This window comes from Pecten maximus, chromosome 8 (genome assembly GCF_902652985.1).
Source record: "Pecten maximus chromosome 8, xPecMax1.1, whole genome shotgun sequence".
NCBI lineage: Eukaryota > Metazoa > Mollusca > Bivalvia > Pectinida > Pectinidae > Pecten > Pecten maximus.
This window is the reverse complement of record NC_047022.1, coordinates 33,905,120-33,930,690: the sequence shown is the minus strand read 5'-3', so window position 1 is coordinate 33,930,690 and position 25,571 is coordinate 33,905,120. Positions and strand designations below refer to the sequence as shown.

The following is a 25,571-nucleotide window of genomic DNA, read 5'->3' as shown; positions in this document are numbered from 1 at the left end:
CATCATCATCTAACCTGCGACTAAAATCCACATTGTTACTCTTTTTCTGGAGCTCTGAATATCCCGGCTATTTGACTGCATCACATACGGTCACAGGGGTTCGGCGTTAAATTTTGAGTAACATATGACATCTATAAATAATCGAAAGACTAAAAATCCAACATTCATTCAAATTATCAAACCTTACAAAAGCCATTTTTTCAAGGCTTTAGAGAGTATATAAACTCTGTTTTTTAATGTTGTGATATTTCACTGAACAACTGCCGTCACGTTAACCTTATGCTCATTTTTTAACCGAGTCCCTGTGTCTCGAGTGACCAAATCACACACATACTATACTGTCAACACTGCACATTTAATTCGTATTTATATGGGTATTGCTAAGTTTTTATTATACAATATCATAAATATTTGTTATAAATTAATATTTTACCTAGAAAATATCGTATTTATGTGTATCAACATCGTAATAATCAAAACGTGTATGGGACTATATTTTGTGTTGCCTTGGCGACGAGAATAGCTGACTGTCTGCTGTTCCACTACTGTGCACACATGTACGATAAGTATAACAATGTTACAAAGTGACATACTTACGTCACACCGTTGCGACCGAATTTTGTAATCTGGTGGCGAAGTTTTTAATTTGATTAACGTAAATATAAGGATTGATTGTCAATTTTGTTGCTTGCATGGACTGGTGAAGGGAAGTGAACCTCGTGCAAATGGTACATGAACTGCTTCGCAGTTCACTTCATTTGCACGAGGTTCGCAGTTCACTTAATTTGCACGAGATTCATTTCCCTTCATCAGTCCATGCAAGCAACAAAATTGACAATCAATCCTTAAGACGCCACTATTTTAGTGAAGTTGGATATTAACTGTTACAAAGGATAATGCAATCGGCGGTAGCGAGTATGGAAACTGATGGACAATTCCCTCCTGTGACAGGAACAGACGCAACAAATATATTATGTGATGATTTCAAAAGATAGATGGATCTGATGAAATTCGTTTTAGTCTTAGTAAATATGAGTGCTAGTATTAACTAAATCCAGGCAAGTGAAAATAAAGAATAGAGTACCACCTGCCATTTCGGTGCCTCTGCTGAAGCTGGAAACGAAGTAGAGAACGTTCACATGAAAGACGGGTAAAAAGTCTCTAAAGTGGCTGGAACGATCGGGTAAATAAACACAATTCATATCGGCCTTGGGCTTCATATAATACCTTACTACAAAACCGACAGCAGTAAACAGCACCTGTCTCAAATTTTTAATATTACCTGATTATCCGTTCAAAACATGTATGCGGTTGTATCAATGGAGTTATTTGTCAATAATGTTGCAAAAACTGCAGTGGGTAAAATAATATGGCTTACAACCGGTATAAATTGCCGAAATGTTAACTGTACACATACATTCAAGATTCTACTTTTGTACATTGATTTAAAGCTGTAGCAATAGATGTCAGTGATAAGAAAACATTGTACAATGAAATATCATTTTACTCTATATTAGCTTTAGTACAATGAATATTTGAAATCAAATAAAATTATTATGTTTAAAGGTCCTTTTGTCCTGGCAGTTGCATGGATCTTAAACAATGGCTCCAAGTCTTGCTGGAAAAAAAATCATAAGTGACATTAAAAGCAAGAACATTTTCTGAACAGAATAAAGCAAATGTTAAAGTTAGTAACGCCATTCCGTAGTTATAGTTTAGGTGTATCAATGTCGCTGTTTGCGATAAATAACAAATCAGAGAATGACTGTCAGCGCAATGTTTTTACATGACGGTATTTTGTTCAATCAGCATGGATGTGGACTTGTTCATATGTTCCACATGACCTCTTGAACCGGCAAATCAGGGTCAGTGTCGGAAGCTTACATGACACTTCAAATGATACAAAACAAAAACTATGATTTAGAGCTGAACACAATGCTTATCAAAATGGAAGTCCACGGATACTAGACATTTATTAAAACTGTAAAAATACATGCAATTATCAATGTTCGTACTCACAATTACCAATGTTTGTACTCACAATTATCAATGTTCGTACTAACAAATATCAATGTTCGTACTCACAATTATTAATGTTCGTACTCACAATTATCAATGTTCGTACTCACAATTATCAATGTTCGTACTCACAATTATCAATGTTCGTACTAATTTAAGATAAAAACTATGCACAGTTTAGTAATAATGATAAAGTGCAGATTTACCTTTTGTAATTAACAGCAATGGAATGTTTCATTTTCCTTTTAAAATTATGACACTAGGGTACTTGTTGATAAACTGCTTGGAAAATTGGAAATCATCTCTGTAACAGCAAAATCTCTATCATTCTGTAAATTAACACATATCTAACCAAAGGTTTTTCTCCGGGTACTCCGGTTCCCTCCACCTCTAAGACCAGGCACGTCCTTAAATGACCCTTTCTGTAAATAGGACGTTAAACAAAAAATAAAAGTCTATCAGTTCCATTTATGCTCAAAATGGTCATTGGAAAAAACAACTCTTATAGGTACATCAAGACTATTTTTGAAGGACTGATTAGATCTAAATGTTGATTTGTCAGGTATGTTTAGAGACGTTTATCACGACTCCTCATTTTCTGCTGTCATTTTGAACGACATGAGGAATGGTTCTAATGGTTTAGATGTCTGGTTGCGTGATGTGCGGTACTGGATCGCCTTTGACCTATATCGTTAAGTGGCCTATTGTATATTTACACTGAAATATAAGGTTTTCCAACGGGACTGCATGTTTTGATATGTTCCCTCCAAAGAGATAAAAAGGGGAGGGTGTATGTCCCAAAATACCAATAATGTCATATTCTGTACAGGAGTTAACACTAACTTATGCGTGATAATTGAAAAGCGCGTATTGTACATAAATAATCAAATATAAGCTAGTCAGAAATTATATCGAATACATATCTTACAGTTGGGCGTTAACAATTGTTCTATCTACTATTTAACTTCGAGGTATTCAATCATGACATGTCTAACAATAAAGGCTATTTATGGATGTGAACATCTTTCAATTACTCTCCATATAAAGCCCCGACTGTCTGAATTCGTATATCAGTATATTTACACTGTTTATCAATACCTTTATACCTACCCTGTTTGATCATGAAGAAAAGACAATGTTATTGCGAATTACATTGGTATATATTTATTGATAGCTAAAGTAACGGCTTAACATTATCGATTTAATCAGCAAGAATGATTTACTATCGCAAAAGAAATCTTGACATCGAGGGTCAAACTTTTAAAACATACTGTCAATCCTGACAATTCAAGTCCTTTTTATCCGCACATTAGTATAAACCTTTTCCTGTTTGTTCCTAATAATACATATATATGATGTACTGATATGTTTCCCATTAACAAAACAAAACTCATCGAAGTGTTCATTATTATTTATGGATGATTGCGGGAAACTTTAATGGTTAGTTAATGATAAACGGAGTCGTGAAAATCTCATCAGCATCACGATTATGATTTTATCACTCAGTAATTGCCGACATCAAACCATATATGATTGTGGAAATCAATAGGATACTAGAAGAATGCAACGATCACTCCTACTGCCATTGTCCCGCACTGAACTTAGAGGACATGTCATTTCATTTCCCGGATTTGATCCAAATTGACATCATATATGTCATGTTATTAATGAATTTTGAAGTGCTTTTCCTTTATGTTTTTATTATATCTGCCATCATTTGATATACGTTTAATTACAATTCTCTACAGTGTATGCCTCTAACTTCAGCAGTACATTCCTTTAATGGCATGTTTAAGTCTCAAAAGGAGTGCTAACTGGGTGTACATTGGTCAAAGATGAGATAAAAATTTGAATGGAATGAAAAGGGTTTCCCTGTGAACTTGATCCATCATGATTTTCAGTATACCTGGGGGCCCAGTAGAAATACATTGCGATAATAATAACGAGTTCATGCTGAATACGTTGTGATAGAAACTGCTTTGACAGAATGTAGACAAGCATTATAAGAAAAAAGCCCTGGAAATGCATTGCCATTATCGGCTTCTTAACAAAAAAAAACATTTTAAAGTCATTATCTGGATGCTACTGTATGCCGATCCTGTCAGTATCGATAAACGAGAAAAGAGCATTTATTCAAGGTCAAAACTGGTCCTGTATGACTTTAACTTTATTCTTTTTTTGAACAAAATCTGTCAGGTTGTCTTTCCTTTCACATTTCATAATCGTCACTTTTTACATAAACTGTACATTAATATCAGCAGGCGATTTAATTTCTATCTTCGTTGTCATCAAATATAGTGTGAAAATGAATATCCAGTGAATATACAATTACATGCCTAGCTACTTTTTTGTGGCGATTTAATTTCATTACATACAGTCATAAAAGTACTACTGTACCTGATTAAAACTATTCCATAACGACAAATTTTCACGAATTATAAGATCCCATAAAATACGCGAAAAACAATCGCCCGCAAAAAATTAATTCGTTATCTTAAGATATTCTAATGGTAATTTTCTTCAATTATAAAAAAAAAACTGTTTATGTTTATAAGAAGATCTTTATGAGGTCACAATGCACATAATGGTGGATACTAAGCTATGGGTGGTGCTATCTGAGGCGATGAACGCGTCGTTGACGCAAATGAAGTAGACATCGCGTAAAAACTGTAATTTTAGTCATCTTAATGATTAAAACATTATTAGGTATGTTCGTTTAGTTAAACAATATTACATTATCCTATACATCATTTTGTTTATTTATTGAAATCGTTCTAGACGTTGCCGACTAATTACGGTATTAACTTTTCGTTATTGGGGCTATCAAAATAGTTGTTCTTATAATTGTGGTGAGGTTGATAATATTTGGTTTTATCGGTAGGCCTGTATGTGACAGCAAAAATAGTATTCATGTTCCAGTTAATATATGTACGCTATACATCAAGCTGATTTAGATTACCGGATTGTTGATTTATCTGGTGATTTCATTAATACCACCCTTGTACTCCTTTCGAGATGGGACGTTGACATTACGGAACACCTGTTCATTTCATGATTCTCCATGTAGCATTATTGTGCCGATCACTTTAGTAGTGAAGCTGAAGGCATTTTGATTAGCTATCGAATCGGTTAAAACATTGAATGAAGGGAGCACTTCATGCCGTCAGAAATGTTCGGATATTCCTGCTATTATCAAGGTCAAGGTGTTATAGACAAAAGATTGTACAAAAGACATCCAAGATACAAGCACCTGCTTTTCAATTAAGCCTGTGTTAAATAAACAGCATCATGCAGTTGTGTTGTCCTTGAACAAGCATAAACGACAGCTAGGACACAATGACGGAAAGCTTAACCAAGTAGTCAGGACAAATGTAAAACATATTGATTATATAGATTATTTACCTGATTCTTGCAAGAAGAATCCGACAGGTCGTTCACTCTGACGTCAAAGCCACTTATTGATACATTCGAAGCTAAGTACTAATAAAAATGATTTACAATTTTGTATTTACACTTTATGCAACAGAGGCGACTTTATGTTTTCTGCGATATGCTAAACGTTAAGTACGGAAGAGCATTAGGGCCATGAAGCAAAAAAAATAAATTCATTTTTTCATGTTAATAACTCGAAATTTCGAGATAATAACTCGAAATTTCGACATACTAACTCGAAATTTCGAGATAATAACTCGAAATTTCGAGATAATAACTCGAAATTTCGACTTACTAACTCAAAATTTCGAGATAATAACTCGAAAGCTATAGAGCGTTATCACACAATATTGACCGAATCTTTTAAAATACACATCTGATAAAAACTTGTCAAAAAGAGTAAATTGCTTGATATTTGCCTTGATAACTGTGAATTTGCGCTAAGGCATTCATTATGAAGTCAGGCTAATAATGACGTCATAAATGCAATATTGACTTGGTGTTTATAACAATAGAATCCATCTGGTTAAGACGTAAAACAAATATTGACCTCCACAGGACCATGTTAAGGCGAATGAAAATGGAGAAATTTGAACCATATCTAATATTACAATATGTCGTCCTATATTCGAATAATTTGTCGCAATGCCAGAGCACTGCACGTCGTTTGTACGTGATACACGTAGACATAATGTTTGCACATAGATAGAATGCAATTGGCAGCATATTTTTTTCAAATATATTACTGAAATTTAACCATCTCTGTGAACGATGAAAGTAAAACACTATTGCGAACAGTATCAATATATCGTTGGATGTGTACGGTTACTTAAACCGATAAAGATGGAAGTTATTCAGGTTAGAAAACACATTTTGGTGCTCATTTCTGGACTACCACGAATAATTCGAACCAATGATCAATTAGATGTTTTCTCTCTGTCCGTCTTGTATGGACCTATGTATACATCGCAAGGCTTGTGAGCGCTCTTGCGGCTTCATTCCTTGAGGGATTTTGATCAAACATCAAACACTGGTAAAAGATCATGATATCGCGGACAACTTTGAGATTCAGGGATTTAGGGTCAAGGTCAATGCTACTATTTCATTAAATACAACACGTTTTTCTTGCACCTTAAATCATAACACAACTAATAGTGAGATGAAGTAGTATTTTTTTTATTAGTGTTTTGGAATGACCATGTAAATACCATTCATTCTGCTGCGATTTTCGAGAATTATCCAATGAAAAGTAATAAAATGTTCTACCACGATTGTAAGTTTTAACTTGCGGTCACGGTAGCTCAGTCTGTTAGAGTGCCGGCCAGCTAACCACGGGTGAGATTTAGAGCGCCGGTGTAACGTTGAAAACGGACCCCCGTGGAAAATGGACCCCCGTGGAAAATGGAACCGGGACGCCGTGGAAAACTGACTCGCCTGTTGAAAATGGACCCCATCAGGTCTCTCTTTTCCTCGTGTAGCCTGTTGAAAACGGAACCCGTTGAAAAGTGAGCCACATGTACAAAATGTACATGTTGCTCTGAATAACAGCACTGTCATAAAATACAAGTCTGTATACAATTTAACAAGCATAAACATCAATATTGATCGATATTGATTAACAATTCGATCTTTGATGACCCATATAATGACCTTTGCTATATCTTCAAATTGTAATATGATATACATATAACATGTAAACGATATGGATCAACATTGTTAAACGATATTACCTTTGACCTTTGGTGACCCATATAATGACCTTTGGTATAACTCATCATTGTTAAAAGATATGCATATGACATGTACACGATATTGATCGACATTGGTAGATAATTTGACCTATGACCTTTGGTGACCCATATAATGACCTTTGGTATATCTTCAACCTGTAATATGTAAAACATGTTTTTATACGATATTGATCGACATTGATTGATAATTTGACCTTTGACCTTTGGTGACCCGTATAATGACCTGTGGTATATCTTCAACTGTGATATGATATGCATATAAAATGTATACGATATTAATCAACATTGTTAAACAATTTGACGTTCGATCTTTGGTGCCGATATATAATGACGTTTGACATAATTTATCACTATCACTTCATGTAACAAGTACTCGATATTGATCGACATTGATGAACGATGCGAACTGTGACATTTGGTAACCCATAAAATAACATTTGGTTTATCTTCAAACTGTAATATGATATACATATAATGTATACGATATTGATCGATATTTACCTTTGACCTTGGTTGACCCATATAATGATCTTTCGTATAAATTCAAACAATAATAAGATAATCATGTTTATGATATTGATCGACATGGATAAACAAATTGTCCTTTTAAGCGTTCGTTTTTGTTTTTGTTTTTTGGTGTGTTTTTTTTTCTCATAAACTGAGATCCATTGTAATGTTGTGGAGTCCATTTTTAACGTTGAATATTGAACCGGGGTCATTTTTAGAAAATAATATGGAAATGGGTCAGTATGTTTTGAGGTCCATTTTCAACGTTAAATATGGAACCGGGGTCATTTTTAACAAAATAATATGGAAATGGGTCAGTATGTTGTAGTGTCCATGTTCAACGTTGAATATGGAACCGGGGTCATTTTTAACAAAATAATATGGAAATGGGTCAGTACATCGTGGGGTCCATTTTTAACGTTGAATATGGCACAAGTTCAATTTCTCTTCAGGCAAGTGAGCTAAAAACGTTTAATACAATGGAAATATTGAATCATACTATTGATAGTATTAAGGTTTTAACGTTTAGTTGTGACGCAACATTGCATGTAAAACAAAAAGAAAAGAAAAAAGAAAAGAAAGGAATATCATCAGGTTATGTAAAAGTAAACATTGTATATATTCACATTATCGACATCACTCTATATTATCAAGTCATTTTCTAACCAGGAAAAATAATGTAAATTTCAAAAACTTAGTATATAATAGTTTTAAATCAAAAGGAGTACATGTAAATGGTATAAGACTCGTAGAGGGTGGGAACTTTAACTTACTCCCTCTGTTCCAATAGTGTGGGGACTGATAATCCATATGCCGTCAAGAACAATATGATAATGATTGAATACAGTAAACCCCCACTTCCTCGAACCCGGTTTAATCGAATACCCTCATTCGTCGAACATTTCCTTTGGCCCCGACAGAGTTCTTACGTATTACTGTATGTCAATCTCGAATTACTCGCATACCATGTATTCCTCGAATCTCGATCAGGTCCGCACCAATTCGAGTAAGTGGGGGTTTACTGTATACATGTATGTATGTCATTATAGATACACTTCGCAACGGAAGCTTTCATAAACTTTTGCATCAAATAATTTAAACTGTCATGAAATTATTGCTCAATAAGAAATAACAATTTATCATTTTTAAGTCCAAGCACCAAAAACCATTAGAAATATATAATGGGCAATATCATAGATTTAGAATATGAGACATTGCGTCAGCAGTGGCGTCATTGGTAACTACAGTATACATTGTATACATATCTGGTAAATAAGATATGAAGTCATCGTTACATTCATTAAGTATGGAAAATGATGTCATAAGTAATTATATATATACATTGTATAACATGGGACATATCAACATCGATAACTGTGTAGCATAATTATGCTATATGAAATCACCAGGAAACAACATTGTCATTGTCATCTATGAAGATAAGGCGACGGATATCAGTAATTATGCGCAATTTGAGACCTATTGTCATTGGTTACTACAAAGCATGTGAGGCATGATGAAACAAAGATGGAAAGTATTGCAACAGCAATACCAAGTCCCCTGCCTTAGCTAGGACTTCACATGTTTATTTCCCATTTTTATAACAACATGTTATACTGATCATGTATACCAAGCTTTGTGGTTTCAGCATATCATTTGCTTAAAATGACCCCGGTTCCATATTCATCGTTGAAAATGGACCCCACGACATACTGACCCATTTGCAATCATATGTTGAAAATGACCCCGGTTCCATATTCATTGTTGAAAATGGACCCCACGACATATTGACCCATTTGCATATCATATGTTGAAAATGACCCCGGTTCTATATTCAACGTTGAAAATGGACCCCACGACAAACTGACCCATTTCCATATCATTTGCTGACAATGACCCCGGTTCCATATTCAACGTCGAAAATGGACCCCACAACATACGGACCCATTTCTATATTATTAACTATAAGAATAACTCCGGTTCCATATTCAACGTTGAAAATTGACCCCACAACATACTGACCCATTCCCATATTATTAGTTCAAAATGACACCAGTTCCATATTCAAACGTTACAATGGATCTCAGTTTATAAATAATTTACCGAAAACATAATTGGACAAATCTATGTCAATAAATATCGTATACATGTTTTATGAATAGCTTATAATAGTTAAAATTTATACAAAATGTCATTATATGTGTCACCAAAGGTCAAACGTCAATGTCGATCAATATCGTATACATTAGAATATGCATATCATATAACAGTTTGAAGTTTATACCAAAGGTTATTAAAATGGACACAAAATGTCACAAGTCAGATTCTTCATAAATATGGACCAATGTCGTATACATGTCATATGCATGTCTTATATAGTAAATAGTTACACCAAAGGTCATAGGTCAATTTCTTATCAATGTCGATCAATGTAGTTTTCGTGCTATATATCTTATAGCAGTGATAAGTTATAACAAAGTTTATCAAATGGGTTACCAAAGGTCAAATTATTAATCAATATCGACCAATATTTTATACATTTCATATGCATATTAATTACAGTTTGAATATATACCAAAGGTCATTATATGGGTCACAAAAGGTCAAAGGTCAAATTCTTAATTAATGTGGACCAATGTCGTATACATTTCATATGCATATCTTATAACGGTGACACGTTATACAAAAGGTCATTATCTGGGTCACCAAAGGTCAAAGGTTAAATTATTAATCAATGTCGATCAATATCGTATACATTTCATATGCATATCATATTACAGTTTGAATATATACCAAAGGTCATTATATGGGTCAACAAAGGTTACAAGTACAATTCTTAATTAATTTGGACCAATGACATATACATTTCATATGCATATCTTATAACGGTGATAAGTGATAAGTTATACGAAAGGTCATTATCTGGGTCACCAAAGGTCAAATGTTAAATTGTTTATCAATGTCGATCAATATCGTGTACATGTCGTATGAATATCTTATAACAGTGATGAGTTATAGTAAAGGTCATCATATGGGTCACCAAAAGTCACAGGTTAATCAATGTCAATCAATATCGTGTACTTGTATAAGGACATCTTATTTAAAGTTATGCTAATGGTCATTATCTTGGTCACTAGTTTTCACGAGTTAAATACATAAGTATTATATACATTTCACATACACTTCTCAAAACAGCCCAATGTGATATCAAAGTTCACCTAAGGTCACATGCCATTTTATTTTACCAATATCCTTCAATATCGTTTATACATTGTATCATGTAAGCATATCTTATCGCAACGTCTATGACAATGTAAACTGGTACCGAGATCCAATACTTTTGTGTGGTTCATTATTCAACGGGGTCCATTTTCAACGGGTATGTAAAGAAAATTTAATATTTGGTTCCGTTTTCCACAGCGTCCCGGTTCCATTTGGTTCCATTTTCCACGGGGGTCCATTTTCAACGTTACACCGCCCACCTAACAACGGGTGAGCTTTAGAGCATCGGCCACCTAACCAGGGGTGATATTTATAGCGCCGCCACCTAACCACGGGTGAGATTAAAAGATTCCGAGGTGCGTGGTTCGGGGCACTCTTTTCGTGCCGGTTTGTGTTTCTCTTGAAGCTGAGGAACGGACCGGTCTTTGCTGTCGTTGTTATATCATAACACAACTTATTATAGGCGTTTATTGTTTTTGCTCTGGATGGCATTCGACGGCCTCCCCGTATGTTGTGAGGTAGTCACGAACTTTTACAAGAAGACCCGCCTTAAATTGACCCTGGCTGTTCACGAGGCGATAATCCAAGCAAAAAACTAATTAGAAACAATCTTTTGAACTTTTTCATATCTATTATGTTGTTTTTTGAAAATGATTGATTGAGCATTCACCTTTAGCGTTGTGCATAAACACACCAATTTTAAAATAAAAGTGTTCAACATAAAATTCATATTTCATTCTCAATTGTTTGAAAGCGAAATAAGCGATGACGAGCATTGGAAAAAAAATACGGATATGTAATTATCAGTGTGTGGACAAGTATAGCTATTTGTGATTAGAAAATGTAGTCAATATACTATTTTGCGTGTCTGTATAAATAGATTCATATAACAATTTCTGTTTCATTTATTATAACGTATGACGGTCTTTTATTAAAAGTCAGGTCAAGCTATTTTTATCAAACTTCGTCATAACAGATAATGTCCATGTTAAGATGGACAACTATATATCTCGTGATATGGTTTGGTTGTATTAAGAAATAAAAAAAAAATCATGTTTGGCACGAGACAGTAGACACGGTTTTGGCACCAATCCAATCACAAGTCATTTGATATATATATACAATAGATGTAGATATAATTGATTACATGAGCATTCGAATGTGGATGCAGTTGATATGATTTAAAAAAAAAACATATTTTACTGACGTTTACATGGAAAATGATTAGTCAGTAGATTTCCTTCACTATGGACCGTATGAACATACAATACAAACAAAAGGTAACTGGACCAGAAGTGTATAGCGATTCATAAGCCAAACGATAAAATAAACAAAGGTTAATTAAACAATATCATCAAACAATAGTCTAATCTTTATTTTCATAACGGAGTCTTTCTGTAAGATAATGATTAGAGAAATATGGATACATGATTGAATGCAAAATTTATGTGAAGAAGGTTTGACTGCGGATGTTGTAAATAAATTATTAAACGGAGCTTAATTAGCCTCACGTTTTTTTCAGTATAATCATCTTAAACTTGGAGGGTATTAAAAAAGAAAAAAAAATTAATATATAAATTACAGTTGTATTACTGCATATGTCACCTAGTAATGTACAGATAACAAGCAACCGTGACATTAATCAGAGAATGAACGCCGTTAATTTCCTGAGAATTGAGATAATTATGATAATTATAAGGCGGCATCATTGTACCATCGAAACGGCTATTTGGTCTAGGTCTAAAATGTTCGTCCTACTATAAATGAGACCGTGATAGCCGTATTAATTCCACATCCCAATAGGACACCCCTTCCCCTGCAATAAAAATGTTTTACCTAAAATGATTCTTTCAGCAGCCAGTATTCAATCTTGAAAACTTCGAATGGATCAATTGATTATTACTCATGTCAGTATATAATATATTTATGCCCTTTATTGTCCATCTAACTTCCTAAAATCTGGGCGGATATTCGTCTTGATAAACACAGAACAGATTATTCACTGGCTATTTTTTATCCTAATATCTGAAAAAAAGAAACAAGAAATAAAACACTAGTATCAATACTTGAAAAATGGGGAAATAACACTAAAACCTTGAAAAAGATAACCATTTGGCCTTGGGGAAACAGCTAGAAAACCTAAAACTGTTATTATATACATATGATCAAATTTAATATCAGCATTCTTGAAATAATTTTGTCAAATAGGCAATATCCAGCATAGTTAAATTTACGTAGGCTTTCAAAAAGTGGTTAGCCATGTTACGATATTTATAGGTGTATGCAGTTTGCAAGCCAGCCGATACATTAACTTCCAAATAAAAAACAAATATCCCACTGTGCCGAAACGAACGTTTAACGCAGTGTTCACGTTAGTCCTGCTTTGCGGGGCCAGACACACGTGCATACAATTTATAGATGTGTTAAATTGGATATGTTCAGGCTCCAAACAGGTCAAAATTCACACTACATTCCAGACATGTTGCTTCACCTCGTTTAACACCGTGAATGAACGTGTTTTGTAAGTGTAACTGTACAAGCAAGGCTGACGTGAAGCTACTAGGCGAGTATGTAGCACATGTACACGCATACAATGTAACGGTTATAGTGTTTGGCCTGCATTGCGCGTGATGCACTGAAGTACGTGTATTGGAGCTAGACGTTATGATATTTTCATTCTGCGTTTTAAGTTGATTTTCAGACAGCAAGATGGCGATCAAGGTAACAACGATTTCGTTTATCATTACAGCTTTCATTGTTGTGATTACCATTGTTATAATGTCTGTGCCTAATCTTATAAGCTACAAACTGTCATTGTCAGTAACAGCTGTGATGAAGATTCTTAATATAACGAGTGGTGGTATGCCTGGAATGATTCAACCGGCCATGTATCCGATGGATCCACATCAACAACCAGAACACATAGAAACAACGTTACAGCCGTTAGATATAGGTGACTACCACTTGGGTGTTTCACTGGGGATATACCGGTGCGAGCTAGAAACACGTATACCATCGGTACCCACACCGTTAACATGGGACGGCACATACGTGTCTCTGGGGGACAAATTTGAGACCACAGCCAATCAGATGATGGCAGCGATAGATCCGATGGATGTGGCTAAATCTAAATTGATATTCGGAGATGGAGCTGTGTCCGCCTTTGCAGGTAAATATATGAGAGAACTGATTAAGGGATATATGTTGGCATTAATGGTTTAAAGCCCAGGCGAGTCAGGTTTATTATTTTTGTTTGGTTAAGGAACCCCATGAACACATACTGCAAATGAATAATTATTGTCCCTATTATAATCTTCAGTTATCTCCCCTTATTCACCTCACTAATACAAACTTGTGAGGTTTTTTTTCAAATAAAAAGCTTTCCGAACTGTATTTACTAATATCCTTTAATATATATATGCACTATGAAAAGAACTTAATGTTTGCTATATTTGTTTTCAGACCTGATAAGGACATTATTCGTTCGTGCTGAAATTGAAGTAACAGTGGCTTTGCTGTTTTTACTTATTGCCCTGGCGATGACCTTTATCAACGTGTGTGTGAAGGATGGTCAGACAAATCCATTTGTTATCACCAGCGCAGCTATCTGTTTTCTGATCCACTGTACGTAGACCATATGTAATAACCATATATCTTTGAGATAAATTAGATGTGAGTGCCTTTTATATAACTTTCAGCAAAGGACACCTTTGCCCATTTATACCATTTATCTAAAACATATTTTAGCAATATCATTACAAACAACACATCATTCGTATAATAATGTACACATATAAGGTATTGTCACCTTTCAATATTGACTTGGAGATAGATAGATCATACAACCAATGACTAAACTCTTTATTTCTGGGTTCCTGGGACAGATATTCACCTGACTGTTTTCTTTAATCTGTCTCGTGACTTTTATAATTGTAATATCATAAGAATAAACAGAAATGTTAAACGACATTAAGTGAGGCTTATCTACATTACTACTTCAGCAAGTAATATTTAGATTATACCAATACAAATGATTATACCATTGCGTAGACCTATACCAATATTTTGATACCAAGGGATTAACAGTACAAAAATGTTCCAGGTATGTAAAAACAATATACATTAAAAACATTGATTGACTAATTGTTTCTAATCAGTTTGATAAAGAATCACTTTGAGGTAAAACGACCTTCACGACACATGCCAGTAATGACAAACAGCAGTCCACCAGCTGATAAGGCAGTCACCTACAAACTGGAATTCTAAAAAATAATACATTTTCTTGGCAAAATAAATCGATAGATTAATAAATAGAATGCCCAAATTGTATCAACAATTTGAGTATCATTTTATTATACACCAAAGCTTATTTATTTCAGTTTATAGATACCATAATTGACCAATAAAATAGATATAAGAATAAAACTTTAATAGATCATAGGTCTCTCGCTGGTGAGCAGGAGACGATGGCAGACGCTTTTATATATTCTATTGTAATATTGGCATTCATATTGATTTTGTAATTGTTTATTATTTCAGCGATTCTCCTAGGCGTAGCATTAGGAGCCTTTGCACAACAACTGCAACAGATGTCAACATTTGCTGACATGTTTACCATGGTGAAGATTACCGATAAAGGCTATGGAATCCTTGCTTTGGGGTTTTTGATAGTGCTTGCCTCCATCTTATTGACCTTGGAACACTTACGTATGCTGGTCTTCCCGAAAGAGCCTTACAAACGTTTTGGTCAAAACGAGGAACCAGTTTCTTACTCTGCCAGAGAAAACTTTAATCTCGGTGGCGAATACAATGTCTAGATAAAAGCACACCGACTGGTTGATTCCCACGTATACGACATGAGTTCTTTACAACAAAGAATTGTGTGAGATCAATACTGATTCGCATTAGGATGCTTATTTCCAAAAAATGTGTCTTCAATCTAAAGTACATTTATTCAATCATCAATTTAAATTAACGATACCTGTCACACGTAAAATGTACTACGTTTTGACTACTTGCCCATCTCTTCTATTTCATAATTATTTCAAATCATAATTTAATGTTCTTACCCATGTCAATATCAGTAATGCTTATCAATGCATTAATGTAACATATAGATACTGCTATATTTTACAAATGTTAGAAAGTAAATATTTTATTGTGGATACATATAACAGTATCAAATATTTGATATTTCTGTTATTAAGCCTAGATACTATTTACATCGTAACTGTGGTATTAACCTAATTGATGATGCGCGTGATATAATGCTTTAAATAGAGAATTAGATCATGTTGCGGTGAAAATTTCACAATGAAACAGGTTATGCGATTTTATGCGAGATAGACAAATAACCTGTCTTTTTACTGCATGGTTATCCTATATTATTTTCATTATAAAAACGTATTTGTTTTCTTGTGTCGGAGCCTGACAGCTTGATAGGTCTTCCAGTTTTGACGGCTGACTCCGACTCACTAATACACATGTATTGTACATATCAATTAACATTACAGTTTCATGATGTGCCATTGTGTAACTATATATATATTCAAGAGCTGGCTTATTTTTGGAGAGAAAAACCCAAAACACCGCAAACGATTGAGATTGCTATTCAATGATCGCAAAGCTGTTTGTAATTAAATTTAGCATCCTTCAAATGGCAAATACATTGTTCTGTTTCTTTTGATGCGGATAAATATTGACATTTATTCCGTCATCAAATGTGAGAACTTCAATACGCGCGTCTTAAAAACAACATAGATCACGTAATTCAGCGTCATGGTGAGACTAACAGAATAGCAGAACAACAATCATCCATATGGATTACAAAAGGATAAAATATTCCAGAACAATAGCCATAGTGTTGACCTGATACTTCATCGAGGAAATGAATAGAAAAAAAAATGGCAATACATGTAATTCATATACACATTCGTGTGTAGTATACAACTTACAAATGGTTATTTCAGTGATCCAGGTTAAGTACGCTCTATGATATAGTTAATAATAGAAATGTCCAACAAGGCTCAAACATGTCGTTTGCTTTTATCTTGTTGGTCAAAATTGCCTTCAGACAGGCAGATTGAGTTACCACGTGTTAGGTGTCAGGTGCAGTTGAACCCGTATCAATGCATTTCAATGTTCCAAAATGGCAATTGGTTAATTTGTTGAGAACAAGTATTGGTTTGGCCTTGAAAGGCGTAATGTGTAAGCCTGATAGACAGGCAATGCTTCTTATCAATGTGTGTAAAATTCTGACACTCAACAGTTATACCGAAGAAAATGTTTTGCTGGTTGCTATTACCATAAACTACAGCATCGAGGATGGCTACTATAATGTATCAGGTAGTGTTGCTTGAGGTAGTAAACAATTCCCCTCAATATACATTGTGTATTTCCAGTAAGACTGGTCTCCGGCCAGTTTGTGAAAAGAGTTCACAAGCTGAATCATAACACCAGAATATCTTCTCTAGTTTCATAGACTTCAAAAACGATAATACTCTATAGAGACAGGGACCAGTTAACTGACTTCCACTAATCTAAGTGACTACATAATTTACAGATGTATCCCGCAGACCATATTTTAAATCATATACATACATGAGGAAAATATGCAGTTAGTCCATATGGATTTATCACAACATTATTATAGCCAATTTGATGACTGAAAAGTTTATGAATCTTCCACAATAACACTTCGTATAGTGGGTCGTACAGATAGGTGTGTTCGGTTGTTGTTCTAACTAAATCTATATGATGAACAACCAATGAAAATATATACTAAAGTTATTATCCTGTATGTATAGCTTAGTATCCTGTACATACAAGTTGATAAGTTGTATGTACAAAATATTACGGTGTGTATACAAGATAGTAAGTTGTTCGCACGCTATATTTAGACGTGCCAAATGATAAATTGTACAAGATTCTAAGTTTTACAAGATAATAACTTTTACACAATTATAACATATTATAGTGTACGTACAAGACACAGAGCTGTCTTTGTCTATTTTTTAATAACAATAAATTGTGACAAAATTACAATTAAAACCGGGAAATTACCCACCAATTACGGGAAATCTTCAATGCGGTGCTCCACTCCCGAATGCAAATGAGCCGCGGGAAATATATGTCATAACACATGCGCAAACTGTTTTGCTTTGAAGAAAGGCGGACTGTCGATCAGCGCCCCGCATCAGAAGCCTCGTTGCTTCCGCAAAGGCAAAGAATAGGAATGGGCAAAATCACAATATCATTTACGTATTACAGAGTCAACGTGAGTCTGTAAGATAAAATAAAAGATAGGTTAAACTTGAAAAGCCACGACGAATTAACAGTGAAACTTCCCGTCATTTGATAAACAAACCCATGTTGTTGTTTTGTTTTCGCTTTGTTAATCATCCAGGGATGTAACTCTGCGCGAGCATGGTTGGTTAACGTTCTATAAAGTATTTTAAGATGTTTATTTCATACTTTACTCATAAATTATCAACGCAACTGAGCAGATTTGAATAAATTTAATAAAGATAATTCCATAGGAATTATGAATATTAGCTCAATCAAGTTGTAAAACAAAACTAAAAGCTTTTAAATCCTAACTTTATACCAAACCGAGGCGAACATGTAAAATCTTGTGTAAACTAAACAAAACAAAAAAAAGTTAATAATGTCATGTTTCAATATCCCTTGCAGGTGGATTGTACCGGCTCTGTACATTGAGTGCTTTGTAATAGGCAACTTTGGGATATTACCTTTTCTGTTCTGTCTTACCAGCTTTCTCCTTCTGCTTCTTGTCCGTACGTTGTCAACTTAATGTAACCACGTATGGTGTCCTGTTGGTGTCTCTGTTAAAATACTTCAGTAAGGTGGAACTAAGAAACAAATGACGTTAAACAATACAAATGCCATGCCCCCTTTTCATAATGATCAATGGTATACAAATTGCTTTATCACCAAATTTTAAAAATATCAAATGCTATTATTCTTGATTTGAATACTTTTTACTCGTTGGTCTATCATGCTTAGACCAATTAAAATTGATCGTAAATTTACCCTTTATTCCCCGATTTCGAAAAAAAATGATTCGTTATGCCAATAAAACTATTATTTACCGAGACGACTCTGAGAGTGCCGAAAACGACTTTGTTTTTGGGTTTTCCCAGTGTATACAATACTATCTAGTTGGATAGATTTGCATTTATATCGCTACACCAAAATGAAAAAAAATCTCTCTGATACCTCAGCTTTAACCTCGGTTGAATGGTATGATAAAGCCTAAATGTTTAGACCCCGACCTTTACTTATATGTATCGTTTCCATAAAAAATCTACATGTCTACCAGTGCTTATATGTTCTTAATGGATAAGCATTTATCTTTATTGGTGTGAGAATAGGGAAAGCGAAATCGGGTTAAGCGTGTAAGAAAATTGGTTTTATTAAAACAAATTCAACACCATATATAGGCAAGTAGGAACTATTAAAAGGGTAAGTTAGACAAAGAAATATATAGAGCTTTGTTTCTGTAAATATACTTCAGAACCTTTTTTGTACTAAGATAAAGAGTAATGCTAATGATGATTACAATGTTCGTCTGCACCTACAGGGAAATGTGAATTAGTAATTCAGTATTCACTCTATATACACACACTACTATAACGTTACGACAGAAAGCAGTTAATTGTTGGGTAGAGCAAAACAAACTTGAAAACCTACGTCGATAGAAAAGCATAACTATGCAAACTTATTCGATGATATATATAACATTCGAATCAAAGGGACAGCAATGAGTGCTAAAGTGGCTGTGCTAAATTGACTGTGCTATATAGGCTGTTCTAAACTGCTGTGCTAAATTGACTGTGCTAAACTGGTTTGCTAGAGTGGCTGTGCTAAGCTGGTTGTGATAGTTGGTTGTGCGAAAGTGACTGCTAGAGTTGTACTTAATTATCTTTGCTATTGTGATTGTGCTTGATTGGCTTTGCTAAACGGACTGTGCTAAAGTAGCTTTGCTAAACTGGATTGCCTAAAGTGAATGTTCTAGAGTAATTTGGATAAACTGGTTGTTCTAGAATGATTGTGCTTATTTTGCTATGCTAAACTGACTGTGCTAAAGTAGCACTGTTAAACTTGATGTGTTAAAGTGGCTGTGCTAGAGTGGTTTGGCTAAACTGGTTATGTTAATGTGGCTGCAACATATATCATACTAACTGTATGTTGTCATGTTGAATCCTGACGTCCATTTCTCAGATTGCCTTTTAACCGCTAATTGCCCCCTAATGTGACTAAACAGACAACGGTTAATGTACAATTATGGATGGCAAATGATTTGCAATGCAAGGTTGTCATTAGTCGCCTTGCAAACGAGCGATTGTCTGTCTTGTCCCAATTGTAGGCCCGGAGGCACGCGGGGTTTTGATGGGTTTGGTTGTAATGACGATGCATCGTTTGTGTAAGTAGCGAAATCTCGTTTTTGATTGTTTTGTTATTAACCAAATGGTAAAGTTCTACTTTTGAACAGGAATCGTATGGTAATTGTAGTCTTTGCTTCGGGCATATCCAAGCTAGCACCAGAAGAATGAGTAAAAAAAACACGACTATTAGTTGTAACTTTATAATGAATCGACTAAAGCAAACTGATTAAATCTTTAAAAGGTTACAATTGGTAGAAAAATTATCAAAGCATGTCGCGGAAACAAATACAATATCACTTCGATTTATCTAGAACACGTTTTAATTTGCAACGCTCAAGGAGTAATGTTTAGATGACTTACACCATACTGTGACCAAAAAACCTGAAACTCTTAGCACCATAACAATATCATTTCACGATAATTGCATGCAAATAATGTTGTTGTGGACCGGAATTCTAGGAACTGTTTTTGAACCCAAAATAAAATGCCTTTGTTCAAAAATAAATAGGCACGGTCATTAGATATTTTGCTAATCATTTTTGTTCGAGAACAATTTCAAAGTGTAAACTGTAGATAATTAGAACTCAATAATAACAAATACTGAAAACAATAATATGACTTGGAAGCCAATTAAAGGAACAACAAAACAACACAATTGCGGTGTTCTATATCTTGTCAACTAATAACTTTGGAAATGAGGTTGCTCACCTCAACGTGCGAGAACGTAATTAACGCCCTTGTCTTTTTCCATTTACAGTCTCCTTCTAGATTACACGTTTTTAGACAAACTGTTTGTGTAATTAAGGTCAATCAATAAACTTGTTTTCAACCCAGTTTCAATGAATTCGTTGGCATGATAATTTGGCGAACCTTGTAGTCTCGATATAAGTTTTGTCGTAAAAACAATACATAGTATCTCAGTTAAAGGACCCGTTTGATTGCCTGGATTCTTGTCCGTCTGTTCTGTATATTTTAAGAAATCTTTCTTATTATTTCCTAAATTGTTTCCGACATCTAAATATCTTCTTTCTTGTCAGTTTGTACAATCGAAATTGGTGAAAAATATAGCACAATGGTTCATAATTTTATGGGAAGCAATATTCGGTACACAAATGGGTATCCTGTAAACGTCTGATTTATGTTTAGTTGCAATTCCATTGCTTCGCCACACATATTCTTATTTTTTAATTTCTTGACAATTTCGAAATGACCACACATATTTGACACAGTTTGGCTTATAAAACGCAAAATTGTTGTGATTCAACAAGGTCTGTGTGAATGTTTGTTTAACGGTCGAATCTAGAGCTATACGGACGTTCTATGAATCAGATTGTGCATGTTTGTTCATAAAGTAAATTTAGACTTGTGGTTTTCATTAGAACATTACTTGGTGCTACTGTGCATTTTTCTATACACCATATAAAACCTTAACGAATATTTATACAATATTTAATATCAAATTTATGTTTAAATATCATTAAACGAATGTTCACAAATAATGGGTATGACGCTGTAAAATGAAGACTTTATGTGCCTCAAAAAAGTTAATATGACAAACTTCATAATCCAGTACCTTAATCAGAAACATTCTCTGTAAGGATAAACTTCAAAATAAGGCTACAACATGAATATAAACCGTTGCATCATATTGCTTCATTTATAAAGAACATATAGATACATGTAGGTCATTAATTTGTGTCGGTACTGCTAAACAAGGCAAAAATCAAACGAAATGCCGGAAAGGTCACATTGTGATCACCATTGGAGGTTATTACACATGACTTTTGTAAAAAAAAAAAAAATAACACGGCTTATAGCGTATAAAGATAAAATAAAATGTAGGAATCGAGAGAGTGCTTCCCCGCCTTTCCCAACTATACGCTGCATTGTAAGAGCGACCACGGACCCGGAAGAGTTCTCAGCATTAACTTGGAAGTAGACATAAGTGTATCTACTATCTCCATGATTAATAAAAAAAAAAACGACGATTTTCCTTGACACTGAATCTTTTGCAGCCTTTAGTTGAGCTTCCGCTGCTGTGAGGAAGGTATTTGTTCCCTGGCCGAGACATACCAGAGTCTTAAAGAATGGTAGCTATAAATCTTGCTTAAAGGTACCCAGCGCCGAAAAAGAGTAAGTGTGTTTGATTTATTTAAAACAAGGATAGGCTCTCGTACAATACCCAAAGTAATTAACACTATTACCACACCCTTAAAGTTTAAAATTCTAATCGTATCTTTTAGATTTAAAGTGTTAAATGATTAACTGCATTTCAAAGAAATTTTATCAAGCTCCGCCCCGAAAGATTGCCTCATCAAGCTGTAGCGTTTTTCGTTGGGTATGTAATGCAGGCGATTCCATTGTGTATATAGGTATGTCAACATGTTTAAAAACTTATATTAACACGTTGTGGAGTAACTGGCTGTGATATTGCAAAGGATTCACAAAATACATGCGACCGTGGTCAACAATGGCCGACAGGAAATACCATAGTGATGTATTATACATTAATATACTGAAAGGGAAAAACAATTAGATACTACCAAGTAACTACCGGGGAATAAAAAGATAGTATAGAATGTAATAGTAAGGAAATTGATAGGTAGGGAACTCACCTGTCGTCTGAGAAAATTTCATCAATATACATTTTGTACGTGTAGTTCCCTCGTCATACAACAATAGTCTATCACGTTGTCATTAGATGGAAATTATCAAGCCCAATATCATTAATCTTCGATAATTACGCGTAATGATTAGGCTTCCGCATCGACATCGGTTGGCCTCGTTACGCAATGACCAAAGCAGCGCCATCTAGTGTTTTCCGATTAAATTGGCTGTTCTATAACCTGACTGCTGTTTCGACAACGTGTACGAGTTTTTTTCAGTTTTATGTAATGTCATAGTGTAAATATAAGAATTGGGGTTTTTCTATTTATTTATTTTTTTTTTTTGTATCGATGCATCGAAGTGTATTTACATTGTGGTAAGTACATATTTTACTTGTTGCGCTTTATATGAAAAGAAACACCTTAGTGATTTGAACTCCGAACCTTTAGGTGCAACCATATGAGCCATATAGGGGAACGTGAAGATTATGATATGAGTTAAAGTCAATCCAGTAAATGCTAAATCAATTTTTTTTTCAATTCCTCTTGATCAAACTACTTTTAAGAATAGCCATTTTGGTTGTCTTTTGGTACATATAATAATATAAGACAATGTAAAAGTTGTTCTTTCGATGCACTTTATGTAATAAAATATTTGAATGAGGGACCCCCACAACACACTAACAACACCCTAACAACACACCAACAACATATCAACTGAGAATAAACCGATCGACACAAAAACAACACACCAACAACACTTACAAAACACACCAACAACACAAAAACAACATACCAACAACACAGACACATCACGCCAACAATACACCAACACAGAAACAATACACTAACAATAAATCAACACAGAATCAACACACCGACAACACTTAAACAACATACCATCAGCACATCAACACAGAAACAACAAGCATTCAGCACTTAAACAACACGCTAAAACCACAGAGACAACACAGCAACACAGAAACATCACACCAACCCAGAAACAGCACACCAACAACAAAGCAAAATCAAGCCTCTAGTTAACAAAATAGAAAGCCCTTCAGGATTTAAACCAGTTACACTTAGGCCTATATTCAGCTATGTAACCATTTAGCCCTCGCTGTTGATTCGTCAATGTAAACGATGTTATGCATCAATCAAAACTTGTCTATATCGACTCGTCTGAAATCAACATGCCAACAGATCAAATGTCAGCAATACAGGCCATTTCTATAGAACTATGATTCATATATGTTATCATCATTTTTTAATTTAATGGTATTTATTGGATAGCTATACCGTGGGTGTTTTCTTATGCTTTTTTCAGAAGTATAAAGTGACTAGAGGTATAGTTCTTCAGTCAGCGTTCGGCGGTTTGTTTCAGTGAGGGAGTACTATAAAGTTGTCATCAGTTCCGCGCTGTTACAAGGACATGAACAAATTGCATCCTTTAAAATTACTCTTTAAAACTGACGTGTTTAACACATGCCAAAAAACTAAGAGTTTTAAACAGTAAAGAAGAGGGCGATTTACTTATGCAGAGAGGGTCCCAATTTCTCTTGAAAACAAACAGCCATATCATATATTCTTCTCCCTCTCTCCACAAAAAAAGTGTTAGTCGGATCTGCAACGAACATTTAAGAGTGTTTACCTATGATCTATAGATGTGCAAAAACCTGTTTCAGTTTTTCCGAAAACAAGCAAACATGGTCGCCACAGCCTCTGATCGGCAAGGGCATAATTAGCCGTACGTGTTGTTTACTTAGGGGCATCAAAATAAAATTTCAAGGAAATAATGAATGTAATTATTGATGAGACTGCATCGATTTTCTGTTACGGAACGTCGTATCAAAGTAGCATAACTTAGCTAATTCTAATCAGGATAAAATCAGTAAAAAGCGATAAAAATCATATTTGAGAGGCATTAAAAGACTGTCGTTTTTCCTTTTACTTTTACTTACCACTTCATTCCGATGATCGCTTCGTCAAGGCAAAATATTGAGGCTAGTTTCTTCGTACGTAAAAAAAGGCGTCCATGGATACACGGTCAGCAATGAGCTATGGTGATATCTTACTTTACAATTTTATTTATTTATTGTGCATAAAATCATCGAAGATTCGAATTTAGTTAGAATAGTTTTTCTAACTAAGAAAAAGGTTTTGGAAACACAATATTTTATGGTTAATATTTAATATGTCAGTTAAACCCAATATTAAGAATTATGTTGTGGTGCATCACGTCAGCTCTGAAAATAAAACGATGTATTTTTATGCAAAAAAAAAAGGTATATTTCGAAGTGACCACAGGCTTCGACCAAAATAATTTTACGTTCATTCAGTCATGATTCAACAATAATTTTTGCTTTGAAAAGTATAGGCTGGTCGAGACATGTGGCCACTATCAAATATCGATTTTTCTTGTCTAAACATTCAAAATGTCATCAATTTGGCGTATTATCGTGAGTTTAGTTGTCTATTGTGGTATATTTTATCAATATTTTCTACCTAAACTATATTTATAATAAAAATTAAACACTTCAATTTATATTTTACGGTTGTATATTGGAAGCATATATTTTTTCCAAACTGGGCTCCATAACAGGGCCATTTACCCCCTTTCGTGGCTC

At 34.4% G+C, this 25,571-nt stretch overlaps 1 protein-coding gene across 1 annotated transcript; it reads left to right on the top strand.

Moving 5' to 3' along the window:
- The first annotated feature begins 13,444 nt into the window (after nt 1-13,444).
- On the top strand, nt 13,445-16,595 carry LOC117333449. The gene is made up of 3 exons (XM_033892747.1): nt 13,445-14,100; nt 14,394-14,555; nt 15,471-16,595. Exons 1-3 carry the CDS (start codon nt 13,641-13,643, stop codon nt 15,746-15,748), a joined length of 900 nt encoding a protein of 299 aa, XP_033748638.1. The 5' UTR covers nt 13,445-13,640; the 3' UTR covers nt 15,749-16,595.
- Nucleotides 16,596-25,571: the final 8,976 nt, after the last annotated feature.

Bases quoted from the DNA above. Each gene is read 5' to 3' on its own strand.
- LOC117333449 (XM_033892747.1), top strand. From the start codon at position 13,641: ATGGCGATCAAGGTAACAACGATTTCGTTTATCATTACAGCTTTCATT. The intron at 14,101-14,393 runs GTAAATATATGA...ATTTGTTTTCAG, and splicing joins AGCTGTGTCCGCCTTTGCAG to ACCTGATAAGGACATTATTC. The intron at 14,556-15,470 runs GTACGTAGACCA...TTATTATTTCAG, and splicing joins TATCTGTTTTCTGATCCACT to CGATTCTCCTAGGCGTAGCA.